Source organism: Malaya genurostris, chromosome 1, assembly GCF_030247185.1.
Source record: "Malaya genurostris strain Urasoe2022 chromosome 1, Malgen_1.1, whole genome shotgun sequence".
Taxonomy (NCBI): Eukaryota; Metazoa; Arthropoda; class Insecta; order Diptera; family Culicidae; genus Malaya; species Malaya genurostris.
Window position 1 is genome coordinate 163,349,768 of NC_080570.1, and position 16,953 is coordinate 163,366,720.

At 37.2% G+C, this 16,953-nt stretch overlaps 2 protein-coding genes and 1 long non-coding RNA gene across 7 annotated transcripts; 2 read left to right on the forward strand and 1 right to left on the reverse strand.

The window, feature by feature from the left end:
• Positions 1-340: 340 nt before the first annotated feature.
• Positions 341-5,799, forward strand: LOC131426617 (uncharacterized). Of its 2 annotated transcripts, none has more exons than XR_009229127.1 (3): positions 341-764; positions 4,722-5,603; positions 5,665-5,799. It is a non-coding gene; the product is annotated as an uncharacterized LOC131426617 (long non-coding RNA). The 2 variants fall into 2 exon arrangements; XR_009229126.1 differs by lacking the exon at positions 341-764 and adding an exon at positions 876-1,845.
• Positions 5,800-8,506: 2,707 nt separating this feature from the next.
• LOC131426619 (zinc finger protein 117-like) lies at positions 8,507-11,431 on the forward strand. 4 transcript variants are annotated; one of them, XR_009229130.1, is made up of 4 exons: positions 8,507-8,770; positions 9,155-9,376; positions 9,458-10,587; positions 10,652-11,431. XR_009229130.1 is itself a non-coding variant. In XM_058589482.1 (3 exons), the coding sequence occupies exons 1-3, from the start codon at positions 9,318-9,320 to the stop codon at positions 10,046-10,048; spliced, it is 588 nt and encodes a 195-aa protein (XP_058445465.1). In that variant the 5' UTR covers positions 8,787-9,317; the 3' UTR covers positions 10,049-10,183. The 4 variants fall into 4 exon arrangements, 1 of the variants encoding a protein (XP_058445465.1); XR_009229129.1 differs by lacking the exon at positions 8,507-8,770 and adding an exon at positions 8,787-9,006; XR_009229128.1 differs by lacking the exon at positions 8,507-8,770 and having other exon boundaries at positions 8,787-9,376.
• A 1,421-nt stretch (positions 11,432-12,852) lies between these two features.
• LOC131426618 (gastrula zinc finger protein XlCGF57.1-like) lies at positions 12,853-14,899 on the reverse strand. The gene is made up of 2 exons (XM_058589481.1): positions 14,686-14,899; positions 12,853-14,630 (listed from the first exon to the last, which is right to left on the reverse strand). The coding sequence occupies exons 1-2, from the start codon at positions 14,790-14,792 to the stop codon at positions 12,998-13,000; spliced, it is 1,740 nt and encodes a 579-aa protein (XP_058445464.1). The 5' UTR covers positions 14,793-14,899; the 3' UTR covers positions 12,853-12,997.
• Between the last annotated feature and the right edge of the window lie 2,054 nt (positions 14,900-16,953).

The window sequence follows — 16,953 nt, forward strand, 5'->3', positions numbered from 1 at the left end:
GCTGGACCGCCACTTGTTTTTGAATCCTCAATCTGGTTAGTTGTTTCTTCCTGTGCTCCGAAAGTTCCATAGAATCAACGGTTCGTTTTCTTCATTTGAGTTGAGTCCTTGAACTTATCTCTTTTATACCTGGAAGTAAGTATTATTAAGGAAATACTAAAGTGGCGACGAGGATAAAAGGAAAATATTTGACGGATGTTGATCGTAAGTAAATTCTTGGTTGAGCATCGTTCCCAGTAAATTGCGGAACGTGTATCCATACCCGAAAGGTGATAAAATTGGAAAAATTGCGGTTTGAGGCTAACAAGTGTGGTGAAATACGCCATTTTGTGCGAGAGCGTCAGTTCTCTTTGAATTAAGATATAATAAAGAATTTTTTTTGGTATTGTCTGGGAACAAATAGTTCCATTGTTTTCTGATTTTTTTTCTTCATTTATGTAGTAACAAAAGTTTTAATTATAATTTGTATTTCACACATTCAGGTGATTTGCAGTAGTATCGTGAGACACTTCGTAAATAGGAATTGTGTCGGAAGCGGCTGAAATTTATCATCGAAGGTTTTAGAAGGCAAAGGCTTGAATAAGGCGATACAGAATTTCAAGGAAGCAATTTTAATTAGAAGGTGGAAACAGCGAGTTTGACGTCACCTATTGAAAAGAGAGCCAGTTGATGCAGAGGGCATTAAATAGCAAAGACGGTGCAGAATCTCCACGGCTGCTGTAGTAAATGCTATAAACTAAAAGCAGTAAGAATCTGATAGTCGGGTGAGTCGTTCAATTGATTTTTTTTATCTTATCAATTTATTATATTCAATTAAATAATTGGGTACTAATTATTGGGAATTGTTTTACCTTTCGTCACAAATATATTAGAAATATGGCACAATTATCTATGGCGTCTTCAATAGAGCCTTACCGAAAGGGTACTTCTTTTGGAGATTGGATTGACAGGCTTGAGTTTTGTTTCTTAGCGAACAATATAGATGTAAATTTAAAAAAAGCTCATTTTATAACCCTAGCGGGTCCACTCGTTTACGCAGAACTGAAGCTGCAATATCCGGTTGGAAATTTAAATGACGTATCGTATGATGATATGGTTAAGAAACTTAAGAGTAGATTTGACAAGAAACCATCTAGTTTGGTTCAACGATTAAAATTTTCTAATCGAGTCCAGCAACCGGACGAATCACTCGAAGATTATGTTCTGTCTGTTAAGTTACAGGCTGAATTTTGCTCTTTTGGTACATTTAAGGATCAAGCGATCCGAGATCGTATTATTTCGGGAATAAGGGATACCAGTCTTCAAGAGAAAATTCTCAATGAAGACGAAGAATTAAGTGCTGAGGCCACGGAGAAAATTATTATGACGTGGGAAATGGCCAAGTGTAACGCCAAATCCTTAGGGATTGAAAAAAAAAACTGAGAGTTTTGATCTAATTAACACAGTGAAACCTCATTATGGGGCAGCATTCAGGAAACTAGCAGATACTTTGGATGCAGCTAGGGCCAATCAAGCAGGTCCATCCAAGGGTTCTGTTAGGAGTAGACTTGGTTTCAAGCCTTATAGTCGATACAATCATAATTACATTGGAAATAAATATGAATCAAAGCCAGCCGAATGGCAAGGCCAACAGGATAAATTTAGAAAAGATTACTCTCAATTTATTTGTGATTTTTGCGGTAAGAAGGGCCAATATAAGAAAGAAGTGCTTTAGACTAAAGAATTTACACCGAGATACAGTAAAGTTCGTGGACTCGGACAAGCCTGGAACAAGCACGGATCGGAACTTAAGCGAGATGTTTAACAGGATGAAAGCAGATGACGTCGAAAGCGATGATGATAAAGGTGATATGTTTTGTATGTTGGTGTCGTCCATAAATAAAATTAATAACCCATGTCTATTAAATGTGATCCTAGAAGATAAGGCTATCCAAATGGAAGTTGATTGCGGCTCTTCAGTTACTGTAATGGGGAAACACCAATTTGAAACAAATTTCACTATTCCATTGAAAAAATCAGATAAACAATTATTAGTTGTGAATGGGGATAAACTTAAAATCTTAGGAGAGGTAAAGGTTACAGCCAAAATAAATGATAAAAAGGCAAACGTGTCCTTGATAATTTTGGACTGTAACAATAATTTTATTCCGCTACTTGGACGAGACAGTTTGGATATATTTTTTAATAATTGGAGAAATTATTTTACTATTTCTCAAGTCAATAATATAAACGGGTTTCATGATATGAATTTGATAAGGGATTTAAAGCAAAAATATTCTAAAGTGTTCATTAAAGATTTTTCGTCACCGATTGTAGGATATGAAGCGGATCTGGTGCTAAAGAGCAAACAACCGATTTTCAAGAAAGCTTATAGTGTCCCATACCGATTGAGGGATAAAGTAGTAGATTATTTAACAAAATTAGAGAAAGAAAAAGTCATTACACCGATCAAAACAAGTGAATGGGCATCTCCGATCGTTATTGTTATGAAAAAGAATAATGACATCAGATTAGTGATAGACTGTAAAGTATCTATCAATAAACTGTTGGTATCTAATGCTTACCCTTTACCGGTAGCTCAAGATCTGTTCGCTGGTTTGGCGGGGTGCAGAGTATTTTGCGCCTTAGACCTAGAGGGAGCCTATACTCAATTGTCCTTATCAGAAAAATCTAGAAAATTTATGGTCATAAATACAATCAAAGGATTATATACTTATAATAGGCTACCACAAGGGGCCTCATCCAGCGCATCCATTTTTCAGCAGGTTATGGATAGCATTTTACAGACCTGCAAGATTGCAAAAATAAACTAGAGCTGGTTTTGGACAGATTGTCGACAGCAAATATAAAAGTTAACTGGGAAAAATACAAATTCTTTGTTACAACGTTGCCATATTTGGGTCATATTTTAACTGAAAATGGGTTGTTGCCATGTCCAAGTAAAATTTCTACAATAACTGAAGCAAAGGTACCGAAAAACATCTCTGAATTGAAATCCTTTCTAGGACTTTTAAACTATTACAACAAATTTATCCCAAACTTATCTTCAAAGCTTTATTACCTATACAATCTACTGAAAAACGGAACTAAATTTGAATGGGACGCGAACTGCGATAAAGCATTTCAGGAAAGTAAAAATTCCTTAGTTGATACGAATTTCTTAGAATTTTATGATCCAAAAAAACCGATAGTCATTGTGTCCGATGCTTCAGGATATAGGCGGCGTCATTGCGCATATTATAGATGGAGTTGAAAAACCAATATGTTTTACTTCATTTTCTCTTAATTCAGCTCAAAAAAAATATCCAATTCTGCATTTAGAGGCTCTAGCCCTGGTCTCTACAATAAAAAAATTTCATAAATATTTATATGGGCAGAAGTTTCAAGTATACACTGATCATAAACCTTTAGTTGGCATTTTTGGAAAAGAGGGTAAAAACTCTCTTCTTGTTACTAGGCTACAACGATATATTTTAGAACTTTCTATATATAATTTCGATATACAATACAGACCATCTGCCAAAATGGGAAATGCAGATTTCTGCTCTAGATTTCCGTTGGAACAAGGAATTCCAGAGGGGTATGATATTGAGTGTGTAAGAAGCATTAATTTCACAAAGGAGTTACCTATTGATTACAACAAAATTAGTCAAATGACGAAAAATGATGAATTTCTACAGAAAATAATTACATATATGAGGACTGGCTGGCCAAAAAGAATAGATAAGCAGCTTATTAATGTTTATTCAAATCAACATGATTTAGAAATCGTTGATGACTGTTTATTATACCAGAACAGAGTCGTTATTCCACAAAAAATGCTCAGCGTAATTTTAAAACTTCTACATGCCAACCACGCCGGTATGGTAAAGATGAAACATTTGGCGAGGCGCTCTGTTTACTGGTATGGCATAAATGCAGATATAGAACGTTTCGTTAGAACTTGTCATGAATGTAATAGTATGGCAATAACACCAAACCCGAAAACGGAATCCAAATGGATTCCTACCACTAGACCATTTAGCAGGATTCATATTGATTTTTTTCATTTTGAGCATCGGACGTTTTTACTTATGGTAGATAGTTTTTCTAAATTACTGGAAATAGATTATATGAGGAACGGCACTGACACAGGAAAAGTTCTGAAAAAGCTGGTAGCCCTATTTGCCAGATTTGGGTTACCAGACGTGATAGTATCAGATGGGGGTCCTCTTTTTAGTTCTCACAATTTCATAAACTTTTTAGAGAGACAAGGTATTAAAGTGTTTAAAAGTCCGCCATACCATCCTTCGAGCAATGGACAGGCAGAAAGATTTGTTAGAACTGCGAAAGAGGTTTTAAAAAAGTTCCTAATGGAGCCAGAATTAAAAGAAGTGAGTCTAGAGGACCAAATTAATTTATTTTTGTTTACATATAGAAATAGTTGCTTGACGAATGATGAGAAATTTCCATCAGAAAAAGTTTTATCGTATAAACCTAAAACACTTATAGACTTACTTAATCCAAAATGCCATTTTAAAAGGGAATTGGCCACACCAAAAGCACCTACTGATGAAAAGTCATCTATTGATACTCCCCCTCTTAGGGGAAAGGAGACTACCGATCCTTTGGATAACCTGATCGAAGGTGATGAGGTGTGGTACAAAAACCATAATCCTCATTACCATATGCGTTGGTTGAAAGCAACTTTTCTAATACGTTTCTCTAAAAATACATTTCAGGTTACGATTGGAAGCGTGCCAACTATGGCACACCGCGCTCAGCTGAGGGCTATTGAAGTATTACATAGAAGGCCAAATGTATTATCTAAATACATGCTACCCAACGGGGAGGACCGTGTTGGACTAAATAAGAGCAACGATGAAGAAGAAGATTTCAAAGGTTTTGCAGAGCATGAGTTAAAAAGGAAAAGCAGAAAGAGAAAATTTCCTTCGATATTGGATCCGATGGAATTGTCGGAAATGGAACCTAGACGCTCAAGAAGAAAACGATCCGCAAAGGTGGACATGGATTTCATATACAAATAATTTGATTATCTTCGGTTCTGATATAAGAATATCGAATATGTTTTATTTAAGTTTAGTCAGGATAACCTGATTATCGAATTTGAATTGTATCAGAAGTAAATAATATAGGATTTGATAGGAAATCAAGTTTGATGATAAGGGGAAGAGCTGTAATATACGCCCTTTTGCGTATATACGATCGAAAAAGGTTAGAAAGTTAGAAAACTAGGAACACTGTTTATCTGAAGTATAATTAAACAGACGGCTGGACCGCCACTTGTTTTTGAATCCTCAATCTGGTTAGTTGTTTCTTCCTGTGCTCCGAAAGTTCCATAGAATCAACGGTTCGTTTTCTTCATTTGAGTTGAGTCCTTGAACTTATCTCTTTTATACCTGGAAGTGAGTATTATTAAGGAAATACTAAACCGGCGAGCGGCCCTTCAAATGTGAAATCTGCGGTAAAGATTTCCGCTATCGCTATCAAGTTAAGCCACATATGTCCGTCCATACGGGAGAATTCCGGTTCAGTTGCGATGTGTGCAAAAAAGGCTATAATATCAAATTACTATTTGACAGACACATGCTCAGACATAATCGGTAAGTTCAATTAATTTCAATCTATTTTTGCCACTTTTGTATCCCGTTTTTCTTTCTTCAGACTAGCGGAAATGATGCAGAATAACGCAGAGAACAACAGAGACTTGAAGAGTTCTGCGACAACTTCCCTCTCGAGCGCTGTTCCAAAAAAGCCATTCGAGTGTGAGATCTGTGGCAAACGATTTACACGTCAACAAAACTGCACCGCGCACATGAAGACACATCAACGGCCTATTAGTTGCGCTGTCTGCGGTAACAAGTTCAGTAGAAAGTCACATTTAAACATTCACATGGTTGGTCATACCGGTGACTACCGATATAAATGCGAAGTTTGTGGTAAAAAATTTGCGTCTAATTCTAACTTCAAGGTACACAAACGTAAACATACCGGTGAGCGGCCCTACAAATGTACTGTGTGTGGAAAAGCTTTTGCGGTGTCGAGTAGCTTAACTTCGCACATGGATACGCACTCCATTGAACGGCCGTTTAAATGTTCCATTGAGGTTTCTATGCCCGGTGAAAAATTAACGGTGGCCCTACTGAAAAATGGGTGGCCAACACGTTTCCTGATGAAAACAAAACAATATGTAAAAGCGATTCACACGCAGCATCACGCGGCTATCACCTGAATGGAACGATTACGGAACAATAACATTAAATGTAAGTAATTCATATGAAAGGACGCTACGTCAAGTTCACGGAACTTTTTAACGTCGGATACTTGAGCAATATTCGGCTAAATAAAATTAATAAACCAATCTGGACGTCGACCGAAGTTGATTGATCGTCTGAACTGTGTTTAATGCATTCGTTTCCTGATGAAAACAAACCAATCTCATTCGCATTTGTGGTTGTAAGTGAGCTGTCAGAGAGCCTAATTTGCGATAAAGATTTTACTCAGAAACAAGTCCTGGTAAAGCACATGTGCCTTCATACGGGTGATTTTCCATACAAGTGCGACGTTTGTGGTAAAGTGTACTATACCAAGAGCAGTTTACTGACACACAGACTCAAACATACCAACGAGACAGCTGTTTTATAGCAAACATGTTGAAAAATCAATTTTCATCGACGAACTCAAATGCAAACATTGCTCATTGTAGCTCGATATTACCATAGAAACAGATTGCTTGATTGGTATATTTTTGCAGAACTCAGCTACCGGTAGCGACATCTGCGTATGAAAAATAAATCAAAAAAAGGAATTGGGTTAAGTTAGTTTCTAAGATACGAACATTTTTCAATGTCGTTTTCACTCGATTCCGAACCACTCCCTACGGAATTCCGAACGAAGTGATAAGCTCATTTAACTCACATCGATTTCTCAGAACTTTGAACTCTTTTTATGTTGATTTATTCAGTGGATATAGATGGAAAGTGGTAAAATTTGCATGCCTTTTGAAGATAAACTAACAATTCATCTATTAATCATAAATTGATATGAGAATATATGATAATTTCTAAATGACTGATTGAATCTACCATCCTACAACCACAATCTATTGGAATAACATATCTTAGCATCATTTTGTTGTAGGAATTTCATTTTATTAGTGTATACAGATTAATACAGATTTTTTACACCCTCCTGTTATGGAAGCTGGTTCCTGAAACCGACGCATTTTGTTTTGGTGGCGTTGTTGTCAACAATATGTTCAGATACGTTCATAACATACAATCAAACCACACTGGTGTCAGAAGTTACTTTCTTCAAACCCAATATAAATATAGCTCTGGTCTAGTATTCTCTATAAAACAAGTAATTTGACCTCTTCTTGAATAAGAAAAAAATTGTGGTTTATTATAGTTTGATTATATTCTATCGAAATCGTTTCCTTATGTTGGTGCCACCGCATGAAGAAAAATGTGAACGTGTGAACACTGCCTAAACACAGCATTTGTGACTGTGACTTTGATAGTGAAATAGTGGAATTAAATGGTACATAAATAGTGCAACTATTGAATATATTCCGCTAACAGCTCCAGGCAAAAATAGGAATACAAATTTTCTATGAAAATATCTGGCATCTCTGGTATAGAGGTAAAAAATCTGTGAAAATTCCGAGAAATCGGTATACCCCACATTATCAGATCCGAATGGATTCCGAATCAATTCCGAATCGGCGAGAAATTTTCATTCGGAATTTCATGTGGAAATCATAATGAATTCCGAATCAATTCCAACTCCAGTGCAACAACCGATTCCGAATGAACCGGTTCGCCTACAACCGGTTGATTCGGAAATCATTCGGAATTGAGTGAGAAGATGCGGACTGAATAGTCCAATCCACGTGCGAATGTGTTGGTGTGGCTATTCTCAGCAGTTGAAAGGTTAATGCAAGTGTGAGTGTGTCGAAATAACCCAGTGAATTTTGTCGAGCCGCATCGTGCCAATTATTGAAGACATATATGCAATAAAAAACACTGCAATGCCAAGAGAACAGTTGAGAAAGACATAAAATCGTTCATGAAACTCTATATCACGTAATGGTACTGTCTTCTACTTGGTTCATTAGTCCATAGCTTACGAAATTCTATATGCATTTTTCGCAGTGTATGAATATGAGTCAAAAATGTTTTACCTCAGTGTAAAATTGAACCCACAACAAACTTTGACTTCGGCTCGCACACATTCTAATTTCGTATATGAATAGATCTGCGCACTCTGCATCGGTGTGAGTAAATGAGACGTCAAATTGCTCAATTGTCAATTCGTCTTCTTCTTCTTCTTTCCTGATTTTGCACGTTTTCGTGCTGATTTTCAGTTTATTTTTAAACGAAACCATTATATAACTGAATATACAAATTTAAAACTTCATGTTTTTCGGATATACAGAACTAGTAAATAACCAGTTCTTAGAATCCCAATATAAACTATTGAAATTCGCTGGAAATTAACAAAACGGCCTACCTTAGTCAGCATCATCCATTCCTCTAGCTGGAGTGTAGTGAAATGGCTTAAGTCGCTTAAATTTTACACTAACACATTCATAAAATGAGCGAATATTCAATGACATTTATAATGTCACTGTCAATCAGGTTGATCGAGCTGCCAACTCAGGCGAAAATTCTAGCACTGAACCGATCGAGCACTGAAAAATCATGCAGTCGAGTAAGAATTCATTACGCATTCCGTCATTTCGATAATGTGGGACCTGGCAACGTTGGTAAACAAATGGAATGACAGTTTCGCTCTTTATAGTTCTTTGTCTTACTAAGATTAATGTCGTTTTCGTTTTTAAATTGCACTACACTGGTGTAGCGAAAGCTGCACTGAAACCGTTCGTTTTTACCAATTGCACTACACCAGTGCTACACTTTTTCTGCACCGATACCACTGGTGTAGCACTCATCAAAAGTTTGGTGTAGCTCTGTGCAATGGAATCGTTTATTGTAGTCAATGGTTACTGTTTATGTTTTCGTCATTTTTGTTCGTTTATTCATGCCTCAGTGTAGCACTGCACCGGTGTAGTGCAAATTAAAAACGAAAACGCCATAAGATTTTTATAGAATTCGATTTTTTTTTCTTTGTTGTGTCACTAACGTGACAGGCTAAGGCCAGTGTTGGCCAATCTTTCCCAATTCGAATTTTTAAGCAAAATTGTAGGATTTTGAAGTATTTATTGGTAGGAGAGAAACTCCTTTAAAAAACAGCTGATATCAAGTAAGGTGACGCCAGCCAGAAAAGAAAAAAATGGTAAAATAATTCGCGAGATGGTCCATAGCGGGAATAGCGAACGTTTCTCTTGTATATTGAATAAAATCACACGAAGGTAAGTCAATTATTTTCATGTTCTGTCATAGTTGCTGATCTTGATCGCAGTAACTTAGGTATCAACCACTTTTATTTGCAGTAAAATGGAATTTTTCCTTCAACGAGATGGGATACTAAAAGAGGAACAACCCGAAAACAGTCCTGCAGCCTTTTCCCCATCGTCCGATCCAACAATCGATTCCCTACTAAAGCTCGAACATGAGATTGGTAATGAGGGATTCCTAACTAGACACATGTCTATTCACCGAAATGAGGGCAAATATAAATGTGAAGTGTGTGGCAAAGCCTGGAATAATTGTACTAGCCTCACGAAACACAAACGCATTCATACGAACGAGAAGTTTAAATGCACCATATGCGGGAAAGATTATACCACTAAGTATGATTTCAGCAAACACATGAAAATTCATTTGGATGATTACGAGCATAAGTGTGATGTGTGCGGCAAAGGATTCATCTCTAAATCGCGTTTGAAAGACCACAAAAATATTCACACCGGTGAACGGCCTTACGAATGCGCTATATGCGGAAAAGACTTTCATCGTAAAAAGAAACTTTCTGTACACATGCGACTTCACACAAGCGAGCGACCGTTCAAATGCACGGTATGTGGAAAAGAATATGCCATTAAGAATTACTTAACTAAACACATGTCTATTCACCAAAGTGATTACAAATATAAGTGCGAAGTGTGTGGTAAAGGCTTTAATGATAATGGTAACCACGCGAGACACCAACGCATTCATACGAACGAAAAGTTTAAATGTACCATATGCGAAAAAGATTATACCACAACGCATAATCTCAACAAACACATGAACATTCACGTGGATGACTTCGAGCATAAGTGCGATGTGTGCGGCAAAGGATTCTTCTACGAATCACTTTTGAAAGACCACAAAAATATTCACACCGGTGAACGGCCTTATAAATGCACTGTATGCGGGAAAGATTTTCAAGGTAAACAAAATCTTGCTAAGCACATGCAAGTTCACTTTTAAAAGACCACGAACATAGTCACACAGGTGAACGGCCTTTTTTATCAGAACAAATTGGCTCAAATGTCACGTTTCCCTCGATATTTGGAGATTTGTGCCTTCATACGAACGAGAAGTAAGTGCACCATATGCGGAAAAGATTTTAGCTCTAAGATTGCCCAAGGATTCACAAAAGCAAACATTTAGAGGTAGTTTGGAAACATTTATTGAGGTTTGTTTCTTGAATATCCGTTTGATTTGAGATCACAAAATTATTAACGTTTGAATTGTTACAGGAACTCCACTCATTATAATGATTAACATCCAACGAGATCACATTGAACGGTGTTCGTATATTACGAACCAACACCATCATGTTTGAGGGCACTTGACACTTCTGAATATCCTCCATCATTTTAGTAAACCGTCTCACAAATTTGGGCAAACAGTACTGCGATCTATAATTTTATGACAAGACTAATATGTATTAATAAGACAATTTTATTGTCAGATGAATAAATTTAATGAATAAGCAAATAAATTTGCTTAAAAAAAATTAAAATTGAAACTGCATCTTAAAGTACACCATTAAGGTAGACAACACGAAAAACATCAAGTAACTTAAGATTAAATTCACCCTACTTTTGTCTTCGAAAAATGTTTTTTGAAGATCGGAAATCTGTTTGTCTTTCTCATATAGGACCGTAATTAGGAGGGCCGAGTGTCATATAAACTATCATTTAAGGGGACGATGCAAGCTAAGTGAAAACTGTGGAACTGTGCTAGACTGTTCAAAAATATAGGTCTTTAAGGCTTTATTGATTTACTGTGCTATTTCGATAACGGCAATAGTACTTAAAATTTCTGAGATCAAACTTGTATAAATTGCGTACATTGCCAGTAGTTAGAAAGACATCATCATTAAAATGAACAACCGCAATCGGGTGAAGCCGGGTATAAATAATCGATATGGAAATTTTAAATGTATGAAAACTGCATGTGTAAATAGTATACTACTGTGGGCAAAAAGTGGGAAGACTTTTGATTTATATTATATGTCTCTTTGAATTATTAAAAGGACTATCGGCGATTTTTACAATGAGTGAAGTCATTCAACAAAGAAGTTCCATTAAATTTTGTGTGCGGAATCAAACGTGAATCGCTACGCGCATTGACGGGTATACCGTAAATTGACTTTAACAACCGTTTCGAGGATTATGAAAAAACGTTGGCCCAAGTGTATTGGAGCCGGCAGCATTACTTTCAGGGGGACGAAATAGATTTGGAAGAATAAATCAAGAGCTATGAAATCAAACAGTCTTGCTATTTTTTGCCCACAGTAGTATATTACACAATCGATGAAAGGGTTCCTTCTGGGTACCTGCCTGGGTGTGTGGTTGTGAAGCGATGACATAAAACTGTGTTGAGTATCGACGATGTATTTGCCCCGATTCTGAATTTCGATCAAATCGGAATATTCCGATCGAATGCCAATTTTTGCGTTATGTATCTCGAATGAGTTCGAAATATTCATACAAAAGCATCACCCGATCGAAATACTCATTCGACCGGAATAATCCGATTCAAACGGAATACATAACCGCATCAACCAGGTTTACACCACATCGGTTCGGAGGGAAATCTTGCTGACCAGAACCGCGTGTGAAAATATGCGTTAGATATTTTTGTTTTCATACAAGGAAATAATACATCGGATAGCAGAAAAAAAAGATCTATTATTCATCGAAACACTTTTATTGTTATATTGGCATCGACCAAATACTCCAGCTTTTATTCTATCAACCAACTCACCTATTTTCTTTAAAAAAAAATGCTGCGCTGCTGTCGCCACCATGTGCAACGAAAACAGTCAGTGAGAATGCGCGGGTTACTAGATGACGGTAGAATATTTTCTGTCATTTTGGTATTGACAGCCGTCATACCCGGTCGAGCTCTCAACGTTAGAACACGTTGGTTCGCGGACAGTGCGTTAAAAGTTCGATTATTTCACGAAAAGGAAATAAATAGACGCTCGACGGTGCGTTGCCGCTAGATACCATCGGTAGTTAAAAACAGTAAAGTCCATGTGACTATAAACGTAACCGATGGATGTTTATGTCGTTTTCGCTTGATACCAAACCTAACCCAGTTTCCACCCTAACTGCTGTCAAACCGTTTGTTTGAAGCTAGTTTCGAACCTAGTTTTAACGTTGTTGAACTGAAAATCGAGTCAGTTTCGAACCTGGTTGTTATATCAGGTTTGCTCAAACCGCCGTTGCTAAGCGCGAAAACAACATTAGTCATTCTAACCTTTTCAACCAAACAAAGATAGAATAATAAGAAGAAAAGTGCATAAGGTTTCCAAGGTAGCCAAAACGACGTGCGGGTGCACTTTGTCACTTTTCTTGTGAACATAGAAGGAGCATCCCGTAAGTTGTAGAACAAAAAGTGACATTCGCAATAGTCGACGAAAAGGGAGCAATCACTTTGATCGTTTACAGCACTTATTTTGGAACAGTGATTACAACTTCGATTCGTATTTGTATCATAGTCCTGCGTCTTCTGCCGTAAACTGTATTTAGTCTTCTCTTCCCTTTTGTTAAATTTGACTTGCTACACACATCAAAGCTACGCCACGAAAATCACTCTCGCTCGTCGCGATGAGTCTTCATGTGTGCGGCAAGGTAGCATTCGCGTGTGAAACCTTTGCTACACATGGTGCATTTATAAGGCCGCTCTCCGGTATGAGTGTATCCGTGTACTTCCAGGTGCGATCGGTTCATGAATCCTTTGCCACACACATCGCATTTGTGCAGGTATTCACCCTTATGAATTAGCATGTGGCTGTTTAGACGAGCGTTAGTGGGGTAATCTTTTCCGCATACGGTGCATCTGAAGGGTCGCTCGCCTGCATGAAGCCGCTTGTGAACTTCGAAATAATTTTTGCATCGAAAATCCTTCCCACAGATGTCGCACTTGTACGGTCGCTCGCCTCTATGGATGCGTTCGTGTCTTCTGATATTTGAATTACAATGAAAACCTCTACCACACACTCCGCACTTATACAGATACTCGGTGCCGTGAGCAGATATGTGTTCAGCAAGAGTACGTTTATTGGAAAGATTTTTTTCGCATATAGGACATTTGTACAACCGCTCTTCTGTGTGAGTCTGTAGGTGCCTCACAAGGAATTTCCGGCAACTGTAAGCTTTATCACATGTGGTGCATTTGAACGGCCGTTCGCTTTTATGAACGCGCTCATGGTTTCTAAAGTTTGAACTAAAATGAAATCCTTTACCACAGACATCACACTTGTATTGATACTCGGTTCCGTGAGTGGGCATGTGCACATTGAGAGCACGTTTACCGGAAAAATCTTTTCCGCATACAGTGCACTTGTACGGCCGTTCACCAGTGTGAGTACGTTCGTGTGTCTTTAGAAATGTGATAGTGGGGTATCCTTTGCCACATACGTCGCACTTGTACCGATAATCACCCGTGTGAACAGACATATGGCCAGTAAGAGCTTGATTGGTGAAAAATTGTTTTTCGCAAACGGTACATTTGAAAGGTCGTTCTCCAGTATGAGTAAGTTCGTGGGCATTCAATCGTGACTTGTTACTGAATCCTTTGTCGCACGCAGAACACGTATGCTTGTGAACACCATTATGCGTATACATGTGACTGGTGAGATGAGCGTTAGTGCAGAAATCTTTACCACAAATGGTACATTTGAATGGTCGCTCGCCAGTATGACGACGCATGTGTTCCTTTAGATTATGTTTGTAATTGAAACGTTGGTCACATATGACACAAACCAGTGGCCGAATGGTCCCATGAATGAGTTCGTGGTTCTTCAAGCCTGAACAGTAACGAAAACCTTTACCACACTGACCACAATTATATTGATATTTTTCCGTGTCAGTAGGAATGCGTTCGTGGTTCTTCAAGTCTTCGGAATCCGTCAAAAAGTCCTTGCCATGGGTAGTCATGTGCCCTTTTAGCTCTGTTTCACTGCTGAAACCTCCCCCGCATACAGTGCATTTGAACGGGTTGACACCAGTACCAGTAAGTTCGCTACTGAAAAGATTATCTTCTTCATCATGCTTCAATATGTGTTTGTCAAAAAAACTCTTCCGGGCGAAATGTTTGCCACAGATCTGACATTGATGATTCGTTGGAAAATTCATTTCCGGGGGAGTTACTGCTTCTGGGCTATTTGGTGGTTCTTCCTTAATAAGTGGCACGTCTTGTGCATGGTGAGATTCCATTTCACTAAAAGAACTTAGAAATTGGGCCTAAATTAATCAACATTTTCGACGTGTCTCACCTTTGGAAAATTTTGTTCAATGGAATGGAATTGTAAGCTTTTTGTTCCATCTCGGGTATTTCACTGCATTCACCAACATGGTTTTGTAAAGTTTCATTCACCTGCATGCTACTCGTTTATCTATTTGGAGTTTTGTTTTGAGATTGTTGATAGAGTTGTTGCACTGAAAATAAACTTCCTGAACGTAAACTCTTCCATTGGGCGCATGCAGTGATGCCAGGTAAAAAATTCAAATATTTTCAAGCAGGATTGAATAAGTTTGTAAACTTATAAAAAAAAAGTCTACGGACTCAAGTTCTCTATTAAAAATGGAGCACGAAATTGGTTTAGCCAGTAAAAAAAGATAGCGATGATTGAAAAAGTCTGTAGATTTTTTTGAATATCCGCAGCTTACATTAGAAATCTGGATATTTGCAGACAACTCTGCAGACTTGGCATCGCTGGATGGATGTAATTTTTTGACAGTCTTTTCCAAAGATGCAAGGTATGCTGATTTTACACCAATTCATAGACGTCAGAAAGCCTACATGCTTAGAAAAAGTTACTCAGAGTTTGAGTACTAGTTAGGAAACGTTAAAAATTGAGTAGTTACCATCAATGATAATGAGTTACTTGTACTCTAAATTTGAGTTTAACGTCAGAACTCGTTTTTATGTTACTATTCGCAAGATCAGTCTAAAAGGTGTTATAACCTTTTGTAGCAACAGGTTCTATTTTTTTGTTAGTGAGATCGCGTATTCCAAGGGTAAGTCGCTTAACACAAACGGTGTTGTGTCTGCAAAAACCGGAATGATAAACTGTGCTCTTGGTTATGCAATCAACGCAGATATTGTGATCAGGAATGCTCCGTATTGAGCTTCAGAATAGAAACGACTATGTTCAAATGTCATTTTTGAGGAATAAGTATCTGATTGGTGCTTGAGCATTACTAACATGTATGTTAATGTGCGATTGACACACTACTCCAAGCGACCGCCACTTGATATGATGTCTCGAAGTTAGAAATCAATTGTAAACGGAATCATACATAAACACAGTAGGGTTATTTTAAGTATTGCGTGTCAATTACTCAATATTTATATACAATACACTCAGAAAAGGAGTTATTTTTACGCAAATTTGTCATATATGAAATAAAATTTCACTTAAATTTGAGTATTTAATTTTCGGCTCATGTGCAAATAAAGTATTACTCTGTAAATGAGTAGATTTTTTTCACTGAATTATACAGTTTCATTTAAATGCACCTTAGCTCGTGTTGAGATCATCAAGCTTATATGACAGCCTGTCATTTTCGAACAGACATGCACCAGCGTTGCGAATAGCCTAAGGCCACTAACATTGTCTTAAATACGGATTGAGTAATGAATTTTTAATCACTTGTTCGTTTATAGGTGCTAGATCAACCCGATCGACAGTGACATTATGAACGTCATTGACATTTCGCTAATTTTATGAATGTGTTAGTGTAAAAGTTAATCGACTTACGCCTTTTCATTACACTCCAGTTAGAGGAATGGATTATGCTGACTAAGGTAGTTTTTTTTTTGTTAATTTGCAGCGAATTTCAACAGTTTATACTAAAAATTCCAAGAAGAACTGGTTGTTTACAAGTTCTGTATATTTGAAAAACTTGAAAATATATATTCATATATTCAGTTATATAAATATTTTATTTAGAATTAAACTGAAACACAGCACGAAAACGTGCCAAATCGGGAAATAATAAGAAGAAAACGAATTAATAGTTCGCATTTTCTCATTCGATACAGACAAATATCCGAACCAACCGGTTGTAGGCGAAATTCATTCGGAATCGTTTGTTGCACTGGATCCCGCATTGATTTGTATTTCATACTGAATTCCATATGGAATTCTGAATGAAAATTTTTCGTCCATTCAGATTTGATTCGGAATTCATTCCGAACTGATAATGTGGGACTCTTTTGACTCTGTATGCAGATATTTCCCTTTCTTTCTTGCTATCAGGAATGCCAAGTGCTAAAATATGAAAGCTGGGTCTTTCGAAAGAAAAAGTCTGATAACATTTAACGAACGATTTTAAACGATTTATTCAAATAGAACTGAAAAAAACTAGCATTTCATAGCCATAAAATTTGAAAATCATGTGAAATCTGCAAAATCTGGTAAAAGATCTGGGACGTTAGAGCGTCTGTCGAAATGAAACAAATCAGCATATGCCAGATAAATCTGGAATATTGGCAACTCTGCTAGCAATTAAACTATCGCCCTGTTTGCTGGTATGGA

Bases quoted from the DNA above. Each gene is read 5' to 3' on its own strand.
- LOC131426619 (XM_058589482.1), top strand. From the start codon at position 9,318: ATGGTCCATAGCGGGAATAGCGAACGTTTCTCTTGTATATTGAATAAA. The intron at 9,377-9,457 runs GTAAGTCAATTA...TTTTATTTGCAG, and splicing joins TTGAATAAAATCACACGAAG to TAAAATGGAATTTTTCCTTC.
- LOC131426618 (XM_058589481.1), bottom strand. From the start codon at position 14,792: ATGCAGGTGAATGAAACTTTACAAAACCATGTTGGTGAATGCAGTGAA. The intron at 14,631-14,685 runs GTGAGACACGTC...AAGTTCTTTTAG, and splicing joins TTGAACAAAATTTTCCAAAG to TGAAATGGAATCTCACCATG.